This window comes from Embiotoca jacksoni, unplaced genomic scaffold (genome assembly GCF_022577435.1).
Source record: "Embiotoca jacksoni isolate LCO1_2020_lvr unplaced genomic scaffold, fEmbJac1.0.p SCAF_51, whole genome shotgun sequence".
NCBI lineage: Eukaryota > Metazoa > Chordata > Actinopteri > Embiotocidae > Embiotoca > Embiotoca jacksoni.
Window position 1 is genome coordinate 1,598,034 of NW_027185405.1, and position 23,778 is coordinate 1,621,811.

The 23,778-nt window shown below is 45.2% G+C and overlaps 1 protein-coding gene across 4 annotated transcripts in view; it reads right to left on the reverse strand.

Annotated features, from left to right (window-relative positions):
• Window positions 1–23,778, reverse strand: part of dysf (dysferlin, limb girdle muscular dystrophy 2B (autosomal recessive)) — a 63,235-nt gene that overhangs the window by 35,454 nt on the left and 4,003 nt on the right. For 2 of the 4 annotated variants that reach the window (XM_069172100.1, XM_069172099.1), the window contains exons 2-34: window positions 19,070–19,125; window positions 18,386–18,477; window positions 17,481–17,586; window positions 15,587–15,710; window positions 15,247–15,503; window positions 14,885–15,013; window positions 14,742–14,804; window positions 14,529–14,579; window positions 14,388–14,418; window positions 14,065–14,180; window positions 13,842–13,968; window positions 13,664–13,767; window positions 13,505–13,573; window positions 13,348–13,391; window positions 12,795–12,877; window positions 10,255–10,287; window positions 9,879–9,994; window positions 9,570–9,683; window positions 9,294–9,471; window positions 8,564–8,688; window positions 8,186–8,292; window positions 7,793–7,988; window positions 6,975–7,121; window positions 6,671–6,802; window positions 6,096–6,262; window positions 5,672–5,786; window positions 5,447–5,552; window positions 5,166–5,308; window positions 4,678–4,851; window positions 4,259–4,343; window positions 4,000–4,077; window positions 291–472; window positions 74–214 (exon numbers count right to left, since the gene is read on the reverse strand). In XM_069172100.1, coding sequence (XP_069028201.1) covers window positions 74–214; window positions 291–472; window positions 4,000–4,077; window positions 4,259–4,343; window positions 4,678–4,851; window positions 5,166–5,308; window positions 5,447–5,552; window positions 5,672–5,786; window positions 6,096–6,262; window positions 6,671–6,802; window positions 6,975–7,121; window positions 7,793–7,988; window positions 8,186–8,292; window positions 8,564–8,688; window positions 9,294–9,471; window positions 9,570–9,683; window positions 9,879–9,994; window positions 10,255–10,287; window positions 12,795–12,877; window positions 13,348–13,391; window positions 13,505–13,573; window positions 13,664–13,767; window positions 13,842–13,968; window positions 14,065–14,180; window positions 14,388–14,418; window positions 14,529–14,579; window positions 14,742–14,804; window positions 14,885–15,013; window positions 15,247–15,503; window positions 15,587–15,710; window positions 17,481–17,586; window positions 18,386–18,477; window positions 19,070–19,125 — 3,791 coding nt within the window. Of the gene's footprint in view, window positions 1–73; window positions 215–290; window positions 473–3,999; window positions 4,078–4,258; window positions 4,344–4,677; window positions 4,852–5,165; window positions 5,309–5,446; window positions 5,553–5,671; window positions 5,787–6,095; window positions 6,263–6,670; window positions 6,803–6,974; window positions 7,122–7,792; window positions 7,989–8,185; window positions 8,293–8,563; window positions 8,689–9,293; window positions 9,472–9,569; window positions 9,684–9,878; window positions 9,995–10,254; window positions 10,288–12,794; window positions 12,878–13,347; window positions 13,392–13,504; window positions 13,574–13,663; window positions 13,768–13,841; window positions 13,969–14,064; window positions 14,181–14,387; window positions 14,419–14,528; window positions 14,580–14,741; window positions 14,805–14,884; window positions 15,014–15,246; window positions 15,504–15,586; window positions 15,711–17,480; window positions 17,587–18,385; window positions 18,478–19,069; window positions 19,126–22,881; window positions 23,114–23,778 lie in introns of those variants that run through there. The other 2 variants (XM_069172102.1, XM_069172103.1) reach the window with 2 other exon arrangements.

The window sequence follows — 23,778 nt, forward strand, 5'->3', positions numbered from 1 at the left end:
GGAGTGGAGTCTGTTTGTGAGACATCTGTCGGAGGAAAAGGAGCAGAAGGTGAAGGAAGCCGCGACCTCTGACCTTTTCCCTGCGTATGAGCTCGAAGGCGGCCAGCAGCTCGCCGGCGTTCCTCTCTCCAAACCGAACGGGGAACCAGGCGAGGCGCGGCGACGGCGTCATGGAGGGCCGACACACGCAGCGGCCCATGAACTCATCTGCTCCCTGGAGATTTCAAACGTCATTAGATAATTACATATTCGGATCCACGCGAGTCGCTGTGATGGATTTGAACCCTCACGTATGTGTCCTGGTCGTAGAGCTCCACCACCACGGCGGGCGCGTTGGCCGTCGTGGCCTCGGGGTCGCCGAACATCTCCACCTCGTAGAAGATGAGCGTCTGGTCCCAGGTGGGGTTGAGAGTGTTCCGCACCGTCACCGTCTTCTGGGACTGATGGAGGAACGACACGATGGCGTACGGGTCTGCCGGGAGGAGAAGCACAAGTCACTCGTCTGTTTTTACAGGTTACGCAAGTTGGTTTTTAAAAGAGTCGCTTTGAGCCGACGGCTTCGAAATAAATGACGTCATTTAAGCGCGTTCTGGGAGAACGTTTTTAACAGCCGAACTTGTGCCGTTAACATGCGGAGCATGTCCAACGCAGCGGTGGCTGCATTTTTAACGAGGGTCCTCGCGAGTATAGCGGGACAAACTCATGCCCGCATGTGCGGCGTCCCGCGCGGTGACATCAGCAGCTCGGGAATGCCGAGCTCGAGACGGAGGGCTGGGAACGCCGTCGGGGAAGTTTGTTATTCCAGGTCACAACCACTCTCCTCCACGTTAACGCACACGCACGCACACGCACACGCACACACACACACACACACACACACACACGTATGTACAGTTACACACAGACGGAGAAGTTTGTTATTCCAGGCCCAGTAAAGAGTCTCTATGGAGCCGTTAGCATCAGAGTAAACAGAAGCTAAGATGCATTTTCCCACCAGCCCTCAATTAACCCTGTAGCTGACGCGCGCACACACACACACACACACACACACACACACACACACACACACACACACACACACACACACACAATGTACAGGCACACCACCCATGGTGACCCAGTCAATTACCATCCATTCCCAACAGCCCATTAGCTCATATAAACAGCAATACAAACAGCCCAGGGGGGTTATGTAAGAGAGAGAGAGGGTGTGTGTGTGTGTGTGTGTGTGTGTGTGTGTGTGTGTGTGTGTGTGTGTGTGTGTGTGTGGAGAGGAAGCAGCAGTAGTCGGGACCCCTGTGGGAGCCACAGAGGTACATAAACACAATGAAGACTGGAAGACGTGAGAGGAAGAGAGAACTTAGAAATGAGAAGGAGGAAGTAGGAGAAAGGATGAGAGGAGAATTAGATCATTATTAGAAATAAATGTTAAAATAAAAAGACAGAGAGAAACAAAGAATGAAAGACCTGCAGATATAATTTAATCAAGAAAATACTGATTTAAGATAGACAGAAAAATCTAAAGAATCAAACGAACTTAAAAAAGTGTTTGGTGAAGATGTTTCGCTTCTCATCCGAAAGGTTTCTTCAGTTCAGAGCTCGTTCTGCGGAGAGTTCGACTTTGAATCACTGAGGAGTCAAAGACGTTCACTGAACCTCCTCTGTCAAAAAAAAAAGTCAACCGGACGTTTGTTTTGTTCACCTTTTGTGTGTCATTTTATTTTTTACGATATTTTCCAAATATAAGCTGTGGATAAAAAAATAGACGTAGCTTGCGGATCTGAAATGTGACACCGACGTGCTGTAAATGCTGCAATACCACGGACGGCCACTAGGGGCTTGCTCCAAAAAGCCTCCAATGGACTTCCGTTCAAAAAGCATCAAACTATCTAATGAAATACAAAGTCAGTAAATGTTTTCCACAAGTCGTCAAGTTGCCCTTAGATAAACTCAGCACTCATTAGACTTTAGGACCTCAAACACAGCTATGTTTGAGGGCGTGTAGGTGGGCGGGGCATAGTGTCCTCAGTTAGCTCCGCCCCTCGCTCGACCAAATATGGTCACTTCTCGCTCAAAAAAAAAAAAAAAAAAGAAAACTAGACGGCGACTTCACGCACAGTTTCCAACCGTCGATCCTGTTCTGGTTAAGCGGCCGCACACACTGATGTGCAACATCTGTAGCGTGTACAGGAGACAGTGAGTCCGACGTTTCACACTGTTGCAGCGAAAAAGTCGTGGAAATGACTTTTTATTGAACAAAATGATGTGTGATGAAAAAAAAGGTCAGCAGGAAGTACGAGGGAAACTGTGACTCTAACTAGCAGATTAGTAACCGGCGATGGACGGACAGACGGAAGATGAAAGACGGACAGACAGACAGACAGACGGACAGACGGACGGACAGACAGACAGACAGAAAGACCTCTGTTTGATAGCTGTCTTTAATCATGGCCGCCCGGACGCCATGTAACACTAGATTAACACACCAGTGAAGCCCATCCATCACCTCTACTCATCCGTTACACCGCGTGTGTGTTTCTGTCAGTATGTGTGTGTGTGTGTGTGTGTGTGTGTGTGTGTGTGTGTGTGTGTGTGTGTGTGTGTGTGTGTGTGTGTGTGTGTGTGTGTGTGTGCGTGTGTGTGTGTGAGCTAACGAGGCCGACTGATCGTGATTTATCATTTCAGTCTTGCGGCCAGGATCCTCTCCGACTCTCATCCATCATTTCTCTCCTCTCTGCTCCGTTACATCCGAGTCTCTGGTGGCTTTGTGATTAACAAACACACACACACACACACACACACACACACACACACACACACACACACACACACACACACACACACACACAGTAGCTGCAGTTTCCATGACCTCCTTCTCTCGTCTATTTTTTCACCCTTCTCTTTCTGTCTCTGCAATAAATTAACGTGAAACTGAAACTATAATTTCAGCTGTTTTATAATTAAATCAGTATTTTAATGCTGTTGAATAAACACCTCCAGCTCTCTTTTTCTCTCTCTTCATGGACTTACAGGAAACACAGATTTACTGAGCTAACTTCTTTAGTTTTATTCTCGATAACGTCTCGCTGCGTCTAAAGACACCGTTTACTTTCACTTATTCAGTAAAAACCAACCAACTAACTACTAAACTGTAGAAGAGCTGATTTCAGTCATGTTTGTTGACATTTTGTTTAAGTTACACGAGTATTATATTAAAATTCGTTACTATTTTTTTTCATATTAAAAATTATACCATATTATGGCACTAACCCATAAAGGACGAGGTGATGCTGCTCAGCAGACTTCCTGGAAGTTGGCCAATCAGAGGAAAGCTGCCTTTCAGGGAGGGCGGGGCCTTAAAGCTAAAGCAGCTAAATGGCATATTTCTGATTAAAGGGCCGATATAAAATAAACAAGGATTTTATTTTGGTCTGTGAATCACTGACAGCCACTTAAGTGGAGTCTGAGGATATAATGAAAAATCAATCCTAAAAATGAGCACAATATGTCGCCTCTGAACTTCGGAAATCTGAGCAGAGAGCTGAAAACTGAAAAATTTAACTCAGATGACAAACAATAAGTAAACAAAAACAGAGTAAATACATTGTATGGGATTTGCTCAATAGGGTTTGAAACACAGGGAACGAAAACATGTTTAATTTTTAAGTAAAATAACGAAGTTGGTGGGAAATGTTGGTGGATGGATGCATTCAAATGTTGCAGCCGTGTTCGATTTGACACGAAACCGCTGTTAAAATTCTCACGCTACACGTGTACGTTGTATGTGTACGAACAGAAAATCAAAGATATTAGAAAGGACAAGACGGCCTTAAAAAACACATTGAAACACATCAGATGAAATACATTTAACACCTCAACTTCTGTCATGAGATGACGTAGGAGCTCAATTTGCAGCGACAGAGACGTCCGGCCACCAGATGGCGCCAGTGAGCAGCATCCATGCTGACAGCTGGCAGGTGCAATGTAGTGTAGAGTTACCTGAGAAGCTGTCTTTGTCCATGGCCAGCAGGTCTCTGGCCTGGTACAGGTAGCAGCGCAGGTGGTAGCGGGTGCCACCTGCACACACACACACACACACACACAGAATATCATATTAATGATTTTTAGTAGAACGTGGTGGAAGAAGGACGAGAGGACAGTAAACAGACAGTGTGTGTGTGTGTGTGTGTGTGTGTGTGTGTGTGTGTGTGTGTGTGTGTGTGTGTGTGTGTGTGTGTGTGTGTATTTGTCGTCTTACAGTCAAAGAAACAGGAAATGGTCGGTCTGTTGACGCCGAACGTGGTTGTGACCGACTTGTCGTCGTTCTTGTCCTCTATGGCACTCTGTGGGAGGAGGAAGAGGACGGAGAGGAGGAAGAGGAGGAAGAGGAGGAAGAATTCGGATTAAAAAAAACAACAACAGTGCACTCTCCTTCTGTGTGGCCTTCAAAACAAAAGAGTGCAGCAAAAAACAACAGAAATAGTTGTTGGCAAAAGTTTCAACATGACCTTCAAAATAAAGCGGGAAGACTTCCATCACATACTGTGTGTGTGTAATTCTCAGGCGTCCGCACACTTTTTGGCCACTTAATGAAACTTAATAAGAGATTATTGGACCTTTTACTTTTACTATCATGTGATAAACGCCGTCAGTGAACACGTCGTCTTCCGTCCTCACCAGGGAACACTCCAGAGCAAAGATGGCCGCCGGCCCCGTCTTCTCCAGCGGCTCCATGCGGCACCTCCACCTGCGCCTCCGGAAGCTGTCCGTCTTCCGGGGCTTCAGGTGGAACTTCCACCCGAACAGCGAGGCGTACTCCCAGCCCTCCCGCTCCGTCTCGTCCGGGCGCTGCTGTAAGATCACATTCGTGTTTTATTCTTTTAGAAGAAAGATTTGAAGTCAGAAGTTTTCATGCTGGAAGCTGAACTTTCTGTCATTTCCCTCCATCGCTCATTTGTGCAACCTTGCCGCCACCTGGTGGCCAAGACAGGAAACTGCACTTGTACACATATTTGTTTGTCCATCTGCTATTTATTTGTATTTCTACATCAGAACTTTGTAATCTCGTCTCCTGCTTTTATGATTTTGTCACTAAAGACTTGGGTCATTATTTGTAGTATATTTTGTTAAGATGTGTCTGTCTGTGTCTTTTGTCCTCCGGCTACCTTTCGGAGAGTTTCCATCTTCTGCTGGTCTCTTCGTCTCATCCGGATCCATCGTCTCCGTCGGTTGGTGTGGTACATCTTCTCTGCCGGAACCCACGACTTCGGACGGCGGTCCGGAGGGATGGTGAGGCCGTACTCCCACCCTGAACACACACACACACACACACACACACACACACACACACACACACACACACACACACACACACACACACACACGCACAGGGTTAATAAACTGTCCTGCTGTGTGTGTGTGTGTGTGTGTGTGTGTGTGTGTGTACCTTGATCGTCCACAGCCCGGTTGAGATCTTCGCTCCACTCCACCTCCTCCCACACCCACCCAGGAGGACACTCCACCTCGTCCTTTGGCACCGCCTTCTCCCCATTCTGACACACACACACACACACACACACACACACACACACACACACACACACAGTTTTTAGATTTACTGATGAATAAAGCCACAGTAGGTACAGAAACACACACAAACACACACACGTACCACATCAGTGTATCCCTCCTGCATGCCGATCCACTGTCCCCCCGGTAACCTCATCTGGTTTTCAAACACCTCCTCTGTGAAGGTCATGTGACCAGCATCCACGTCGAACAGCAGCCTGAAGAGTTATCCACACACACACACACACACACACACACACACACACACACACACAAACGTCAGTTTCTTAAATGTGGACACTGAAAAGTGTGTCCGTCTTCAGCTGTCAAACCCACTCAGGGTTTTCAGCACTGCAACGTTAAAATATGTAATTATTATCTGGTACGAACACATTTATTCTAGAAGATGCATTTCTTTTACTGAAAAGGAGCAAATGTGTCTCTAAAAAAGTCCGTTTGAGGATTTACATCAGAGAGCTGATGGAAGTCTGGAGTTTGAAATAATGAGTGAAGGAATGACGACTCACGTCCTCTCGGGGCTGATGCACCACTCTCCGGCCCACGTCCAGCCCGGCGACGGTTTGAAACTCTCTTTGGGCAGCTTCACTCTGCCGGTGACGTCGCTGAACTTCGGGTACGTCAGACCTGTAGTTCCCCAGCTGCCCACCAGGGCGAGCCGAGTCTGGTTCTCATACTACGGAGACAGAGGGAGGGGACAGGGTTGGATCACGGGAAGACACCAACCAGCGGTGACGTCACCCGTTACGAAGCCTCCAGTTCAGATTCTGTCCGTCTCCATCTTTGCTAGTTCAGAGCGGTTTGCAGCAGGAAGTGACCATATTTGGACGAGCTGGGGGAGGAGCCAGCTGGTGGATCTGATTGGAAATACGACTTCTTTTCTAATGAATGAGGGATTATTTTCAGATGGACCTCCAGTAAACTAATAAGAAGGAGTGACTTTAGCTAACAACACCGAGATAACTGATGGAGACAGGAGGAGTCATTTAAGTGAGAACTTCTTTCTACGACTACCGTTGGGACATAAAGTCTGTTTTTATTATAAAGACATGAAGGGACACCTGCTGAAAGTCGCTCGTCTTACCGTCTCAGCGAAGACGGACAGTTTTCCTTCAGCGAACTGGTTGAAGTGTTTGACGTCGGCGGCCAATCCGAACCAGACTTTGACCCTCAGCTGACCCGGAAGTTTGGCTTCTGCTCCGCTGCCCTGAGGGTGCTGCACAATACACACACACACACACACACACACACACACACACACACACACACGCACACACACACAGGACGGGTCGGTCTCACATAATTAGAAGAAATGAAAAGAAACGAGAGTGCACGTGTGTGTGTGTGTGTGTGTGTGTGTGTGTGTGTGTGTGTGTGTGTGTGTGTACCTTAAGGAAGACGGTCTGCAGCTGCCCGCAGTGTTTGCCGGTGTGCTGCTGGGAGAAGATGACGCTGTGCGCCGGGATGCGGTGGTACGCCACCCTGCGGTCGCCCTGCAGCATCCAGATCACGATGTCCGGGAGGCTGTTCTGAGGCTGAGCGACACACAGAGGAAAAAAACAAAAACAGTTTAAGGTGTGTTTCCTGTTCACGTCGTAGCAATTTAGAGAATCGCAGAAGACAAGCGAACATCAGAAACTGGAGAAAAACAGAAAAACAACTGCTTCAAAACCCCTGTGAAAGGATGAGAGCAGGGTGATTGCGTCATTGGGGAGCAGGTGAGGTGGAAGAATGAAAGTCTGGTGACATCTGGTGGTTGGATGTGGTAATGCAGGCATCAGACTGACTGACAGCAGCTCATTGTGCAGCTTAAAATAACTGAAACTAATTCTTATTTTCACTCTCAACTATACATAGAAAGATTTATTTGACAAAATGTAAAACATACCTTACAGGCTCAAATTTAAAAAATGATTGAGGATAAAAAAAACACAATAAAGCCGAATAAGATGTGCAGATTGTAGAACTATCTCTGAAGCACTCAATTATATATTTTTTAATTTATACTTGAAAAAACATCAAATATCACAAATATTCTATTTACATGCAACACAGAGAAAAGTAGGAAATCCTCACTTAAAAAAAAAAAATTAAAAAAAAAAAAAAAAAAATGACTTCCTTAATTATTAAAGTCGCTGCAGATTTCAGCTTCTATCAACTATCACAGATCTAAGTGGTCGATTTGAAAGCTTTCGGTGGAGCCAACCTCCTCCGCCATGCTCCTGAGCCGGTTGGCCCAGTCCTCCGCCTGCTCCAGCACCGTCGACAGCTCCGTCTCCACTCCGTGTTTGAGAGCCAGCGCCGCCGCCACGATCTGCTGCAGGTGGAGCGTCCGGATGTGCCTGAGCGAGTGGTCCAGAGGCGTCGCGCACTGCCAGTGGTCCAGAGACGGCAGCTCCTCACTGGGAAACGGACGTCAACGTGTGAGGGGAACACATGTTGAAATATGTAATATAAAATAATGCCAAAAGATGGAAAAAGAAATAGCCATAAAGTGAAAGTAAAGGGTTAAATAAATACAATATTTCCCTCTGAAATGTCCTGGATTCATACATTTATAAAGCGACTCAGGCTGGTGAAGGTGTTTCCAGTGTTTTACCTGCAGTCTGTGATGACCTGATCCAGCAGCTCCACCACCCTCAGCTCCACCTCCTCCAGGTCGCCGCCCGCCTTCACCTGCAGCTGCACCCGCTGCAGGCTCGCCTCCTGGACGCACAAACACCAGCACGTGCTCTCATAAACGAGTAAACAGAATACCAGCATCTTCAAAGTCGAACAAACACGTTTCATTCATTATGAAACGTAAAACAAATCAAGATGATTTTAGTTTAAATCCAGCATTTTTTTTTTTACATCCAGGTTACCACGAGCTGCAACATAAAACTCCACATTTGAAGGAAGCTAATTAACGAACACGCTCTCGGGCTCGACTCTAAAGGACCCTGACGAGCCCGGACGCAGGGACGAGCCGACCCACCAGTCGCTCCACGACGGCCAGCAGCATGTTCAGAGCCTCGATCCTCGGCCGGATGTCCTCCCACTCTGAAGACAGAACCACCACCGGCTTCACGTTCCCCCACGGCAGGTAGTAGTAGTGGCAACCTGGAAAACACACACACACACACACACACAGGATACAACTTATAATGAAATCATCATTTTTAAATCATCTAAATTGAGCTTTATGCAGTGCAGTTAAAAAATGGACCAATCACAGCACATACTGATGATGTCATGACGTGCTCTGTGCTGCACAGTTTGGTTCAGGTTTGTTTTTTTTGCAAAGAATCCATCACGATCAAGACTTTGAACTCGTGTTACTTGCTGATGATTTCACGAGGTATTAATGCATGAAGTGATGTTTAATTATTGTTTAATTAATGCACGAATCCTCGATAATTCATTCACCTTTAAGTGAAGTGTTACTGATTATTTTATATATTTATTCATATATTTTGCACACACACGTTAATTTACATTACAATGTACATTTAAATATTGCACATATATATTTGTTGCAAATATGCACTAATTAACTGCACAAACTCATATTATGTGTACCTGAATCTCTCAATCACTGCATATATACATAATATTTTTTTATTTAAAGTGTCTCAATTAACCACAAATATACTTTTGGTGCTTTAAATGCTTTTAAATTTCACCTGACAACACGCCGCCAACCTGACCTTTGACCCCTGACTCACCGTCAAACATGGCCCTGCTGAACTGCGTGGTGGAGGCCAGAGGGAGGCAGGTGTAGTCGAACTTGTTGCCATAGTTACCGATGCTGACCTCGAACTGGATGGCGTCGTCGACGTCCTGGAGGAGCGTGGCCGAGTAGAAGGCCACGAAGAGAGAGAACTTCCTCTTCCGGAGAAACTTCTGGAAGATGGAGGGAGGAAAAAAAAAAAGGTTCAAATGAAAAGAAGGCGGCTACGTCTCCGTCCGTCTACACACGTGTGTCCTCCGTCGTCTCGCACCTCCACCACCAGCAGGTCGTCCGACGGGACGTCCTCGCTCCTCTGCTCCGGCTTCTCCGACAGTTTTGTGGTCAGTTCCAGCAGAACTCGACCTCGGTACGCCACGCCTTCGCCCTGACGGACGGACAGACAGAGAGGGAGTCGGTGACATCATCGTATCCTGAGTCAGCAGGTTCAGAGTCCAACACCAACAAGCACTTCGTTACCTTCCCTCCTCATCTGAATCTGCAGGATGTTATGCACTGCTGCCACCCGATTGGCTGATTGGATAATTACATTTAGTTTGAAAAGAAAAATAAGCAGCGTTACCTTTCCCAGGTTTAGAGCTTCGTGCGGGTCGCTGAAGGCGGTGAACTCTCTCGGGCTGCCGTACAGGTTGACGAAACACGGGCCGAACGTCGGGAGGAAACCCAGACTGTCGTCAACTGGCAGGGACAGAAAATGGACAATGAGTTTTATTCATAATATGTTAAAATGTAAAACTATGAAAAACATGACGAACAAATGATTTAAAGAGGATCGGACTGATGAAATATGATCAGATATTTTCAGAGGAATTTAGCCGTGATTTGAGTTGAAAGGAGAAAAATCACGTCACAAAAATCATGAAGTGAAACGGCTGAATCGACAGCTGAAGTGTTTCACACAGAACAAAGGTGGTGTAGAGAGGATGGGGGGGACGTACTGCCAGGCTGGACGGTCCGCGGAGTCAAGTCATCTGAATGCGTGAAGAGGAAGGATGGTTGAGAATCACAGACAGATGTTCAGTCACACAGAGAGGAAACAGATGTTCCTGAACGCCACTCAAAACCCAAGACACAAGACCTCGAACACAACACCTCCGAGTTAGTTGTCAGCGCTTCACACAGAAAACTGTGAAAGTTTAGTGAGTCTACGAACGGTGCAGCGACTGTTTACCTTACGTGGAAAACTGAGATCATTTCCCACAATGGTCCAACTCATTGTTTGGTAGCACAAAACAGGAAATGGTTTTTCAGTTATTGGACAGTGGAAGGAGGGAAAGGCGGACACGGGAAATAAACATGCTCGTATTTCATTGATGTTTCGTCGACCTTGGAAGTCGGCGCTCGGAACGACGTCACGCCGGAGTTGACCACGTCGGAAAAGCAAGGTTAGCTACCGTTAGCCACCGTTAGCAGTAACGGTGGAAAACGACACATCATTCTGCGTTTTGTACGTACAAACATCGCAGCAGCACGTCAACGGGTGGAGTTTGACGTCGGGGGTTGGTGAGGGTTTTCTTCTGTTGACTGGACACTCTGAAATTCTGAATTCCCGTTGAAATGGAGAATATCAGCATGTCAGTCACATCCAGGTTTTCAGTTTACTGAGCTAATGTCTAATTTGTTGAAAAGGACCATCCCAGTGTTTTTATTATACTTCGACATATCAGGCCGACCTAACGTCACAGGTTACCACGTTTTCCTTCGGCTTTGGGAGTCCGTTGGCTTCTAATTCTAGATTCTTTGAACATCAAGTTTGTACTAATTTTTGTAGCTGCAGGTATTTATTATGTAGGTATATTTTTTATTTTCAAAGAAATCAAAGACTGCCTAAAAAACATGAAACGTAACTCTAAATACGGACTTTTAGTGAAACAAACACGTCTGAAAATGGTAAATAAAAATTGTAATGTGCATATTATTTTTAAGTTAAAGTGTTAAAACCTTCGTTCTAGAAATTGCCCTTCGGTGTGAATGATCCTTGTTTCCGTCTGTCTATGTGTTGGCCCTGTGATGGACTGGCGATCTGTCCAGTTTGTACCCTGCCTTCGCCCTATCTGAGCTGGGATAGGCTCCAGTGACCCTGTTCAGGATAAAAGCGGGTAAAGATGTTGGATGGGTGGAAGGTTAAAACCTTCAAATTTAATCATTTTGTTTAAGAAGTCAACATTTATGACTGACTGATAATTCCAGATTTTATCAGAGGCGAAAAATACATTTGCGAATCCAATTCTCACGAGCTCCAGTTCACGGTGACGGGTTGACTGATCACGTCGGCTCTGCACAGATTTTTATTCGCTGATGTTTCGTTCTGACAAAAAGTATTTTTCTGTGCTCCAATTGTTCCTTCATACGATCTAATTCACAGAGTTCCCCGGCACCTCAAAGCTTTTCGGAGACGTCACTGTAATTGTTTGTCTGAGTATGTTGCTGATGATTCATCTTGATGTAAGTTTTCCAGACAAAGTTAAAAAAGAAACGACACTCGTCACAAAAACGGTGAGCAAAACTCATGCACGTTGTCTTCGTCCGGCACGGGACACGCCAAAGACCCAAAACTCAGGCAGCATCAGTGTTTTAGTCACACAAACACTTTCCAGTTAGTCATCGTGCACGTCGCCGCAAAAAACATCCAGCCAGGCTTTATGTTCACAAACCGCAGACCCATTCGACGCTAACTGGTTTCTGCACAAGTGGAAGTCACTAAAAGCCTAAAATATGTCAGTCGCATCCATGTGGGCGAAACCATTTCCATCCTCCAAAGCAAAACCAGTAAAGCCATTAGTTATAACCTCTCCGGTCTAATTAAGAGCTCCACACTCCAGGTTTATACTCTGGAAGGTCTTTAATCGGCAACTCAATTCAAATATCAGCTTCGAGCCTATTAGTGCTCATTTATTAAACATTTTAGTTTAAAGACACTTGAGCAAGAATAATAAAACAAAACCCACCTGCAAGACATCAATTGCTGAACTAAGTAGAGCAAAGACATCTACTTTAAAAATCTGTTTCCTCAGAGATAGAGTGGAAAAGTTTGCCGTTGGCTTCTTGACATCAATATAATAGACTAGAATCTACAAACTGACCACTCGACCCCTCTGACTTCACCTCTAGTCACTGCAGATAATACTGCAGTTCATCAACAAACATAAACAAACATTTCAGGCTATTGTCTAACTTACGAAGAAAAACTCTATATGACTGAAATGTAAATTTACTCGCCTAACATCCAACACAAAAAAGATAACTTCCATGGTCTCGGCCATTTCTGTAAACGTCAGCAAACACGTCCCGACTCGTCCATACCGACGTGTGCATCGTAAACACAACCCCGTCTCAACGAAGTCATAGTTCACCTGAGTCTGAATCAAACAAGACAAGCTCAGTATGAACACTGAACACAACAAATCCGGTCTGAACCAGTTTAAACTGAAGCAGGCGGGTCCAAACCAGTTCCGACCGGTTCTGACCGGTTCCTCACCATCGATCTCTCCTCCGGGGGCGGAGATCTTAGACATGCAGAGGTGGGTGGTGCCGATGACGTCGTTGTGACTGGCTCGGTCCCTGGAATGAAAAAAAAGGAGAGGGACCAACACGTGTTTTAACAGCCAAACATAAATTCAAATTCATAACAGGAAGTTTAAACCGAGGTGTAAACAAGAGGTGCTGCAAAGAAACTACTGCATCAGATGGAAGAAAATGGAGGAGTAAATGTCCTTAAATCCATGTAAAAATCACAGAGAAGAGAGCACCTTTACATGAGCAGAACTTGCCTGAGAATTATCAGGATTTTAAGTTTTCTTCAGTATGCAGGTAATACTTAAAAGCTGTCTGTATATTCAGGACTACTTTTCAAACAGGAACTGACGAGGAGTAATTCGGCATACTTTTGATGGTTTTAATTTGTTTACAAATGTGTCAGTTTGAAAACCTTTGCTCTTAAAACTGAAAACATATTTGCAAAAAAAACAACCTTTACATTCAGCTAAGTTAATAAACAAAAATGTTAAAAAAAAAAATCCGCTGAGCTTCACCAGTCCAGGATTCTGATCCTCATCTTCTCACACATGGAGGGAAACTGGGAAGGAACAAGAAAACATATCCTGTAAAAATGATGAGTACACCTTCTCGGTAGCACGAAGAAAGCTGCATGCAAATATGTGTTTGCATTGTTTTGGTTGCATGTCTCACTCTGACGGGCATCGCCAGGCTCTGGTTCCACTGGGGATTAGCATTCTTCTCCAGGATCTTGGTGCAGACCTAGAAAAAGAAACGACAATAAACCCAGGTTTATATGATGGTTTTGTTTTTTTATTAAATAATTGGAGGTTTAAATGAGTCTGATGCTACCGTTTTGCCAGCAAAGTGGATCTCCACCAGAGGATCCACCAGGTTCTTCCTGTTGCTATCGAACCCGAGGATCTGCCTCATCCCGTCCATGAAGGCATCGTCCACTGCAGGAAGAAAATCAGAAACCTGTCAGTGTCCAGAGTTCAAGCAGATGAATTAACCGTGAACACACACTGACTCTGCGGCAGGTCTTCGGCTCTGAATATCCTCAAGGTGAAAGTGGCTCCTCTCAAAGACAGACCGGCCGGCCTCAGCAGGTTTCCCTCCACGTCCTCCTTGTCCTCCACGCACTCTCGTTTGTCAGCCTGGAGACGGACGACCACAGGAATGCGAGAATAAACGTTTCAACGTCACCCGTTGAGGAGCGTTGTATTTGCGGTAAACATCGGCGGGTTTCTCACCGGCGGCTCGTCTCCGGCTGCCAAGACGAACAAGCTGACCTTCAGGTAACCTCTGACCCCGGCGGAGAGGTCGTCAGGGTCACACAGCAGCAGCCATTTCCTCAAGAAGCAGTGTCCTGGAGAGAGAGAGAGAGGAGGAGGAGGACATGAGGTGAGACTTAAAGCAGGAAACAAAGAGATTCGATCTCACCGATGGATAACCAGTGAGAGAACCGATCAAACTCACTGTTATCATCATTTCATTTACGTCTCGACTTGATCTGTGGCGATGGATTTACACAAATACAGAAAAAACATGAAGTTTAAAGCAAGCAAATACTCACTGTGCTCATTGTAGACGGTGCCAACATCCAACTGGGGAAAACAATGGAATCATTTTACATTTTTTATCATTTTACAAAGTACAATCTTCCCGCCAGAAGTCGTCACAGACTTCAATCAACTCCGCAAACATGCGACGCTACCTTGAATTCTCCGATCACGGCGTCGGTTCTGAGAGAGCGAGAGTCGCACACCTGAGAAGCAAAGGAGAGACAAGAGTTTCCGTTTCCTCCAAATCAACTCGAAATCTAGACAAGAAGTTGAAGGTGAGGCGTGCTGATGGTGGGATATTCCTTCATCTCCTAAATGTTTGATGTTTCCAGAATATGTGTGCCAAGACTAAAATTCAAACTCACGGTGATGAAGATTGGTTCGTCGAACAGGTCTGACGGCGTCTCGTAGAAGTTCATGAAGAACGTCTGTCGAGGGAAACGTATTTAAAGTTAGAATTCGAGGCACCGCGGTGAAAACCGAGAGAGAGAGACCTGCGTTCGTTTACCTCGTCAAAGACTGGGTTGTTGCCCTTTCTGATGCGGGTCCTCTTGTTCTGCCCGGCTACCGTCACCTTGACAACAGGTTTGACGTTGATGCCCGGCATCTGTCGTCCCTCGATGACCCGCACGCGAATCTGGATGAGAAGACGTACGGACGGAAACGTGTTTAAACAAACGTAGAGGAACCGTTACAGATCCCAAAATCTGATTAGTAAAGAATATAAACAGTATTTCACCAGTAACTTTGTTTTAAAGTGTAATCGTAAAAGGAATATGTCAAGAAATAAAAGCACCAGCAGGTCTGTTGTTCATCTTTCTCAATGCAACTAGAAGAAAAGTCCAGATCCAGACGAGTGAAGCGACCGACCTGGATGTCCTGAGGTTTGTTGGGCAGCGTCTTGGACTGACTGCTGGCTCCTCTCCTCCTCTTCCTCAGCCCTCCGTGGGTGTTGTAGGACGGCGGCGAACGCTTGGGAGTCTGGGCGGTGGGGGACTCCTGGCCGGGGGGCCCCTGGGGCCCGACGATCACCATGGAGCGTCCGTCGTCGGCTCCCTGGTCCTCCGGGGCCTCCAGCATCATCATGCTCTCGGTGTCCTCCTCGCCCAAAGTATCCAGAGAAATCACTGCACGGGAGGACAGGAAGTCAAATATAGAACCGACCGATACATCCGAGACGGATTTTATTACTGCCGACAGATGACGTTACTTGTGACGGTGTCCAGCTCCACGCTGGGGTTGTTGTGAGGCAGCGCTTCCGGCGGCGGAGGAGGCTGGAAGATCGGAGCCGCTCCAGGAGGAGGGAGGTAGGAAACCTGCAGCGTCAGCGTGGCCTGGTGGAGACAGAAAACACAACGTTACCACATCAGTGCAAGAATACGTGTTGTGAAGTACTCCTCAGCCTGTAACCTGCTTCATCACACTTGGTGTAGGAGTATGATTCTCGCTTTAGGGTGCGAGAGGTCACGGGTTCGAATCCCGGATGACCCTGCAGGTTTGTCAAATTCCTCCCTTAACCTGTTCAGCACCCGTATTTGAAAGTGTCAACAGAAACATCGAATCACAATAAAAGCCCGTTTCCTTCATATTATTGTAATGGAGTTGAGTTGCCCTGCAGGAGCAGCGTGGGCTGGTAGAAGGAGTGGTCTTCTGCTGTTTCCTATAACAGAAAAAGCAGCTTAAGTGATAAGCCGTAGTTGTTTCTGTAAACAAAGTCATGAGGGTCTGAGTACAGTTCTCATCAACAGGTTTATCATCATCCTCTACGTTTACAGTGTAGTGAACATGTGGTGACACGGTCCTGATGACTCAGCTCTTCACCTGTAACAGTGAACCTACAGCAAAAACGCAGGTTAAGATAATGAGCATGAGTTCAGGTTTTCTTCTCAGACTAAAATCTTTCCTACAGGATGCATTCAAGTTTTTTGTTTCATGGAAGCAGGATTTTTCTCCAGTTGTATCGACAAATGTGAAAAGTGGAACAGATTGATGAGAGCACCGTGTTTGTTACGTGGTTTATATTTGATTCTGCCTCGCTCTGCAGACGTTATGGAAGAACACTTAATACGTCACACACATTTTACCTATCATAAAATAAACAGTGTGCGTATGTGCGTGTGTGTGTGTGTGTGTGTGTGTGCGTGTGTGTGTGTGTGTGTGTGTGTGTGTGTGTGTGAGACATCAATCAGGTTCACTGTGACACTGACAGGAAGACTTTGTTTTGGGTTCAGGAAATGAGGATGGGAAAATGAACGCAGTTTCATCCGCTTCAAACAAAAAACACAAGACGACTGTAGGTGTGGCCCACCAAGGTGTTTGTGCGTGTGTGTGTGTGTGTGTGTGTGTGTGCGTGTGTGTGTGTGTGTGTGTAGTTTGTACTTCTGTCTATGTAAAGGCCAGTTTGAGTTTTAGCTCTTTTATGTTAGAAACATAAATTGGTTTATGAAAGGACATTCTGGCTCGTGTTTGAGTATTTTCTCTCAGTGTGAACATTATAAAGATTAAAGAAGTGTTGGAACGAGCTGATGTTGTAAGACGGAGAGATAAATAGATGATTCTGAGAAGGCTGAGACAACCACTCTGTCTGCAGGGTAAATGATGAAGCTACAGCCATGTGCCAATTAGCTTAGCTTAGCATAAAGACTGGAAACAGTGGGAAACTGCTAGCTTGGCTCTGTCCTTAGGTGAAAACAATGCATTTACCACCTGTGGAAGAAGAAGAACAAATGATATATATATATACACACATACACACATACATGTTTTGACCATGTGGATTTCTTTTGTTTGACAAAAAAAATAAAGTCTAAAAAGTTCACAGTTCACTATTTTATAGGGTTTTTGTGCATTTCTGGGCCGAGACTGTGAAGTGATTGTTTGAGTACAGACTAAACAAACAAGATGCCACTTGTCATTTGGCACAAACCACAGATCCACAGACTTAAACTGATTACAGACAGTTAAAGAGAGAAGAGGGAGGGTGGGGGGGGGGGTAAATCTGCAATGACTCAGGACTGTCATTCTCTATTTTAAGCTCCGGACAGGAAACTCAGGAGTGATTTAGGAGTGATTCATGAAACGGTGAGGGAGCGGAGAGTGCTCACCCCTGTGTTGTTTCTCTTGGTGTCCATCAGGGAGACGGTGAAGGAGGCGGCCAGGCTGGGAGAGTTGAGCACGTCCCTGAGAGCCAGCCGGCATTCCCCCAGAAACCTGGACGGACACAGAGCAGGCGCTGATGTGACGGGACCTCAAACACAACTACGTTTGTTCCTTTCTATTTCACTGCATCTATGTGGTGGAATCACTTCAACATATTAAGATTTGACAAACTACATACAAAGATAATGGCTTCATGCTGGAAGCTGCGAAACACAGTCAATAAGAAAAACAGAGATTATAGCAGAGTAGACCAAAAGAGGTCACTGCAGTCTGCATGTACCGTGATGCACACGAGATGTATGGATCTATTAATCAGTCGACACATGAGCCAGATGAATGGGTGGAAACATGGCTGAATAAATACCACAATGAGAGGATGAACTGATTCTTTCATGCACGTCCTCTCGATGGAGTGAAACAATCCAAAAATAACCATCTGAAGGGACGGCGGGCCGACGCCCCGGCTCTGAACCCATCCCATCCATCCACAACGTCTCAGTCTGACAAAGACACACTTCTTATCTTGGTTCCTGTTCTCTGAGCTATGAGAAAGATTGATCTGTATTCCCTTCTTCCAAATCTGATTAGCGCTCATGCGGACACAGGGTTGGTATTTTAAGATTGGACAAAAGGATCCCTGATTGGTCAAAAAAAAAGGTTTATGTTTGAAGTATTTGCCTCCCAACTTCTGTTCTATGCTCTAATATAAAAATACAAAAACTAAAAGTCATCTTTTTCCAAAAACTCAGCCTTCACAGGGACAAGTAGCTATTTTTTTGGTTTAATGATAATTCATTGCAGGTAGTTCTTGTGTTTCTGCTGCCAGTAGATCATACAGAGCATACAGCACCTGTTTCTCCCCATTTTCTCATGATCCTTGACGACACAGTGAAGCTCTGCTCCGGAGTCCAGAGGAATCCCCTTCAGATCCCATTCGAACCCCTGGCAGGAAACATGGGAAAAGAAATCTCAAACAACGCTTTCACACTGTTCAGGTTAAGGTAACTAAAAGTGAGACACCGATGCCAACAGAAATGGTCTCAAAGGAGATCATGACCGTCAACGTAAGCATCCAAAAATCCAAGAATTTCTTGTGAGGGAAATATCTTTTAATTAAGAGTCATAAAGAGGCTGAGTGTGTCCTTATCTGAACTGTTGTTGCTTTTCCACAATTTCCTGAATTTAGTCTCGTGGTTATTAGTTAGAAAAAAAATGGCCACTGAGGTCTGCATTGGCTTTTTATTGGACTCAAAAACAAATGTTTAAAATGATTCATTGTAAAAATCCAGATTTTTTTGGAAAGCTGCAGGGAGATTTTCAGTTTTGCCCCAATTTGAAAGCTATTTTGTGAAATCCCTTGTTTCCTCAAATCTCTACAACCGAGGTAGAGAGTGCAAAGTTCTTCTATAGAGCTGTAAAAGCCACATTAATGAGAAGTAAAGTAAATATTTGCACGTACCAAAGAGCAGTTTTGTAACTTTTTGATTGACAGCACCCTACCCAACTGACAAGTATTTGGTGTAGAAGACTTTACCTCGTTCCAAACCGGGTTGGAGTTGTTTTTGATGACCTTTGTCTTCTTTTTGGACCCTGAAACAGACGTAGAAACCGTGATATCAGCCAGCTTCCAAATAAATAACACACACACACACACACACACACACACACACACACACACACACAAACGGTGGTGTAAACATGCCGTTCTCAAATATAACACACGTGCATGTTATCTTCCTGTGGTTTCCTGTAACATGAAGTTCGGGCTCTGATTTCCTGTCTGTCGGACAACTTCAACAAGAAGCGGGAGGCGAGAGGCCAAAGAACCGGCAGAATATATCATCGACGACTGAAGAACGCAACGCACACGAGAAGGTGAATCATCAACAATCATTAGTTCCATTTTCTTTGGTTGCAGAAGTGATTCAGACACATAAAATACAAATGAATGTGCATTTCCATTCATGGCTGTTATCTGGGTGGATGATCGGGGCGCATTATGAGAAAAACAAAGTAGGTGGGGCCAATTCTCCAATCGCTGCACAGAAGAGGAACCAGTAAGATGGCGTACTTGATCGGCCAACTATTCCACCTTAGCCAGTTATTTATTTCAATCATTTTTATATTTTTTTTCACATTTTTTTGGTGATATCGCTCAGGATGTTTTTCACGATTGATTGAAAATGGGCACAAAAAAACACACGAGTAATTGCAATTTTTATTTCCACTCAACTGCACAACACTGAGTTCAGTTTGAGTTTTACAATAGAAACAAAAATTGTGCCAAACATTGAAAATAAAACAAAGGAATTGTATCACTTGACTCTTGTTAGCCAAAAAATTAATAATGGTGCACAAACAAGTTGGATTTCCTTCCCTGGTTGCACTCTGTCGAAAGTATTTGGGCTTAATGGCAACACAATTCATGATGCACGCACACACACACACACACACACACACACACACACACACACACACACACACACATTTTTATCTCTGCATACACACCCTGAGGAGGTTGTTTGTTTTCCTGTTTTCCCCAGTCATTATCCAATTGGAAAACAAACACACACACACACACACACACACACACACACACACACACACACACAACCACCAGTTCACCTACTCCTCAAGTAATACCGCTCCTGCAAGATATCTTAAAAAACATCTCCACCCTTCCACAGACGGGTCGAGAGGTTAAGTTATAAGCGTAAATCTCCCGAAGGGCTGGTATCTCAGAGACAGGAAGTGGCACAGTGTTAACTTCCTGGTTGGTTCAGCTTGGCACATTTTCTGTCGCGAGCCGAGAATAGAAACCAACTTTGGCCCACAGGGCTGTGAAAGACTTGCGGGAAACCTAAGTTTAGACCTGCTCTGTGTGTGTGTTGGAAATAACAGTGTTTTGGCTGGATTTGCACTTCAATGTAGATTAAAGGTTTCGGGTTGGGGTTCGGATCGCAATGAAGCAAAACGGCTAACGTGATAATGAAACCGTGGTGGTCAGTCCGGTGATTTATAGCGTGCTGGTCAAACAGCATCACTACGACCTCCGAGTTTCATATATTATCACTGGAAAAAGAGCGGCTGGAAAATGGTACAAACATTTTCGTCTGGTCTTGGATTGCACATGGACTCCAGTTCGCAGGCTGAAACTGGAGCAGAGAAACATCAGAGTTTGGGTCAAACTTTTGAGGAAGAGAAAATCTTTAACACGCCCGCTTACAGCCAAGTGTTCCTGAGCCCATGCAGTGATTTCCTCTACAGAATCATAGCTGTTTTTAAAGCAGCGCCGCCTGAGGGACCAAACATCACAGACAACATCAGATTTTGGGTCAAACTCTGAGAAACGGTCGACAGAGAACCTTGAAATCCTTCAGAAAGTCTCCGGCGATGAAGCGACGAGCCGGGCGACGTGTTCTGAGATACGTTAAACATTTCAAGAGGGGGCGGAGCTTCACTGTCCGAGAACTGACAAAGTTATCAGATACTGTTACAGGATAAAATGAGATTTGCTGTGTTGGTGACCGGGCTATATTTATCACAGGGCAGCGGTGAAGTAGCAGGGTTGCCTGTTTTTTTATTTCTGGTCTTGACGGATAACGACACTTATTGTTTCAATAACAACTTATGCAGGAAATCCTGCCTTCAGCACACGAACGCAGGCACACGTCGTCGCATTACAATCACACGTGCACCTGCAGACAAACATGACGTAAGACGTACGGGGAAAAAGAAGGTAAACCGTCTCTGCGTCAGCATTCATTACGTCTCAGCAAAAGATTGCTCAGCAGAGCACTGAGTTGGATATATAACAGCAAAAATATTCACTGCAATGAGGCCAAATCGTTCTTGAACACACCTCAAAATCTGACCCACAAATGATCTTAAAGTTCACTGAAATTCATCAGAAGCAAACTAGACAACAGTTCTATTCCTCCCTCTTTAATCTAGATTAATTGATTTAATACAAGTTATTTTGGAACATTTTCCTCTTTTCCCAATGGCTCCTTGCTTTTCTTTCTCCATCCTGAATTCCTATAAATGGACATGTTATCTGTTTTGTGAGGGGAGGAAATGCTCTCTCTCTTTGTCTTTCTCTGCTCTGAATTCCTGAAGTTGCAGCGGGCCGTAAACATCCCTCTGAAAAACACCACCAACTGATCTTTTGTTATTTCTGCTCATCAGTGAAAGAAGTTTATAATTGAAGGTGACTTCACAAAGTTTTTGACCAAATTAAAAGGCCGAGTGGGACAATACCTGCTGCTAATTGGTGTTTCAGACCTTGAGAATAGAGCTACGCTGGTCTTCCCTTCAGACGGCGGGTTCGAGTTTCCCTTCAGGTTTGGGTCGGAGCAAGAGGGGTGATACGAGCATGTGTGTGTGTGATGGCACCAGGAAACCACGTTCAGACAAAGGCAGGAAGTTAAGAGCAGTGCTCACCTCATTAAGGAGGCAGAAACTGAAAAACAAACAGATGGAAAAACAGACAGTGGCTGAGGCCAGGTAGCCTCGACTCCTTCACCTTGTGCCATTTGGTATCCCTGCAGTAAATCAGACGACCAGGTTTTAACACATGAAAGCAGTGATGGCGACGCCTACGTCAGGGTCCCGACTAACCTGCCACCCACGTTAAAAAGTAATAAATCAACCACTCGTAACTTCATTTCAATCCCAAAGGCTGAACAGAAAGTTAACCTGTGCGGGGCCGATGCCAATGGGGATTGAGCAATTTTGTACGTTTTATTGTGTCACGATTTAATTCATTAGCTAACGAAGTAAGAGCTGAGGCTGCAGGACAACCTTTTCATAGTGTGGTCGTGTTGTTACCACCACAACTGGACGAATATATCGCTAACGCTGTATTAACCATTATGTGAGTCTGTTGAAAAATGTCTTCCATAAGGTTCCAGCTCGGCCCCTCGTAATGACCAAAAACACCCGAAGGAAACCACTGAGATACACCAGAGAATCTAGCAGCGAGAGGGCCACACATTCTCCTCAGCAGGAGTAGAGACCAAAAACAGATAAAACACAGTGAATATTCAGCAATTAGCCTGAAACAACTCCTGATGCTGAATTTTGCTGCGAGACAATTTAGCATTGCGTTAAATGTTGTGTTCATAATTTGTTATCACTGCCCCCTAGTGGACAATACATCAATTATTTCAGGCGTTGAGGCACCTGAAATGTGAGTTGACCTGAACTGACCCGATCTTCCCCAACAGATTTGAAAACAGACTTTCTCTCTCAGTATTTTGACTCATTAAAGCCCGAGTTTACCGATTGACTTGCTTTGTTTCATCGTACAACCACTCCACCAGAGAGGCACCTCAATCCTCTTACCTCTGAAGGTGACACTGGCCAGAGGGTGAGAGTGTCTCAGGTTGTTAGCTCGCTGAAGAAAGCAACGTAGCATGGCTGAAGCCTCGGTGGAGTCGGGAAAACCTGCGGCGCTGAAAGACACTCGGGAAGAAAGGGAGGAACCGGATCCGCCGGACTTACAGGTGACTCAGTTCACCAGATAAGAGGCATCCAGAGGTCCTGAGCAACGGTTGGTTACATGACCACAGGAGGTTTCAAATGATAATAACCACAGTGACGACCACCAGAACTAACCAAGCAAACGGAAAAAAAGAAAGAAATGTTGGAAAGAAATGCTCTTCTTAGGAAAAATAAAATATCCACTGTTGGAAAAAAGATCATCAGGAACAGAAGTCCTTAATTGACATCATTGAAGCCCAGGAATAGAACAGGAAGGCGAACAAGCTGATTATCCACAGATGGTTTTCCCGCTTTGTCCGACAAACATCAGTCTGTGTCGGAAACCTCCAAATAAAAGCTATCTGCTGAAGTGGAGATGCGTCCGAGCCGGTTTCTTTCTGTTTCTGTCCGTCTCCAACGCTGTCGTGGGGAAGAAAGGCGACGAGCGAGCATGTCAGGAACACACCTCACATCCAGAGGAAATCTCCACATTTCCTGTGCCCTTTTCCTCTCGTCTCATGCTTGGTTCCCGAACTTTCCCAAATGTTTGCCGGGACAGTGTCTACTTATCCAACTCTGTGTCTTCCTTAACCCATCGATCTGACTCGGTCTCTTTGTATATTTATTGGATTGATTTCAAAGTCTCTTAAAACCAGTGCTGACAAAAATCCCACCATTTTCAACTCTGTTCATGTTTGCCTTCAAATTCTTATGGAAGCTGTGAAAATCTGCATTTGTACTGAAGAACCAATTATTATT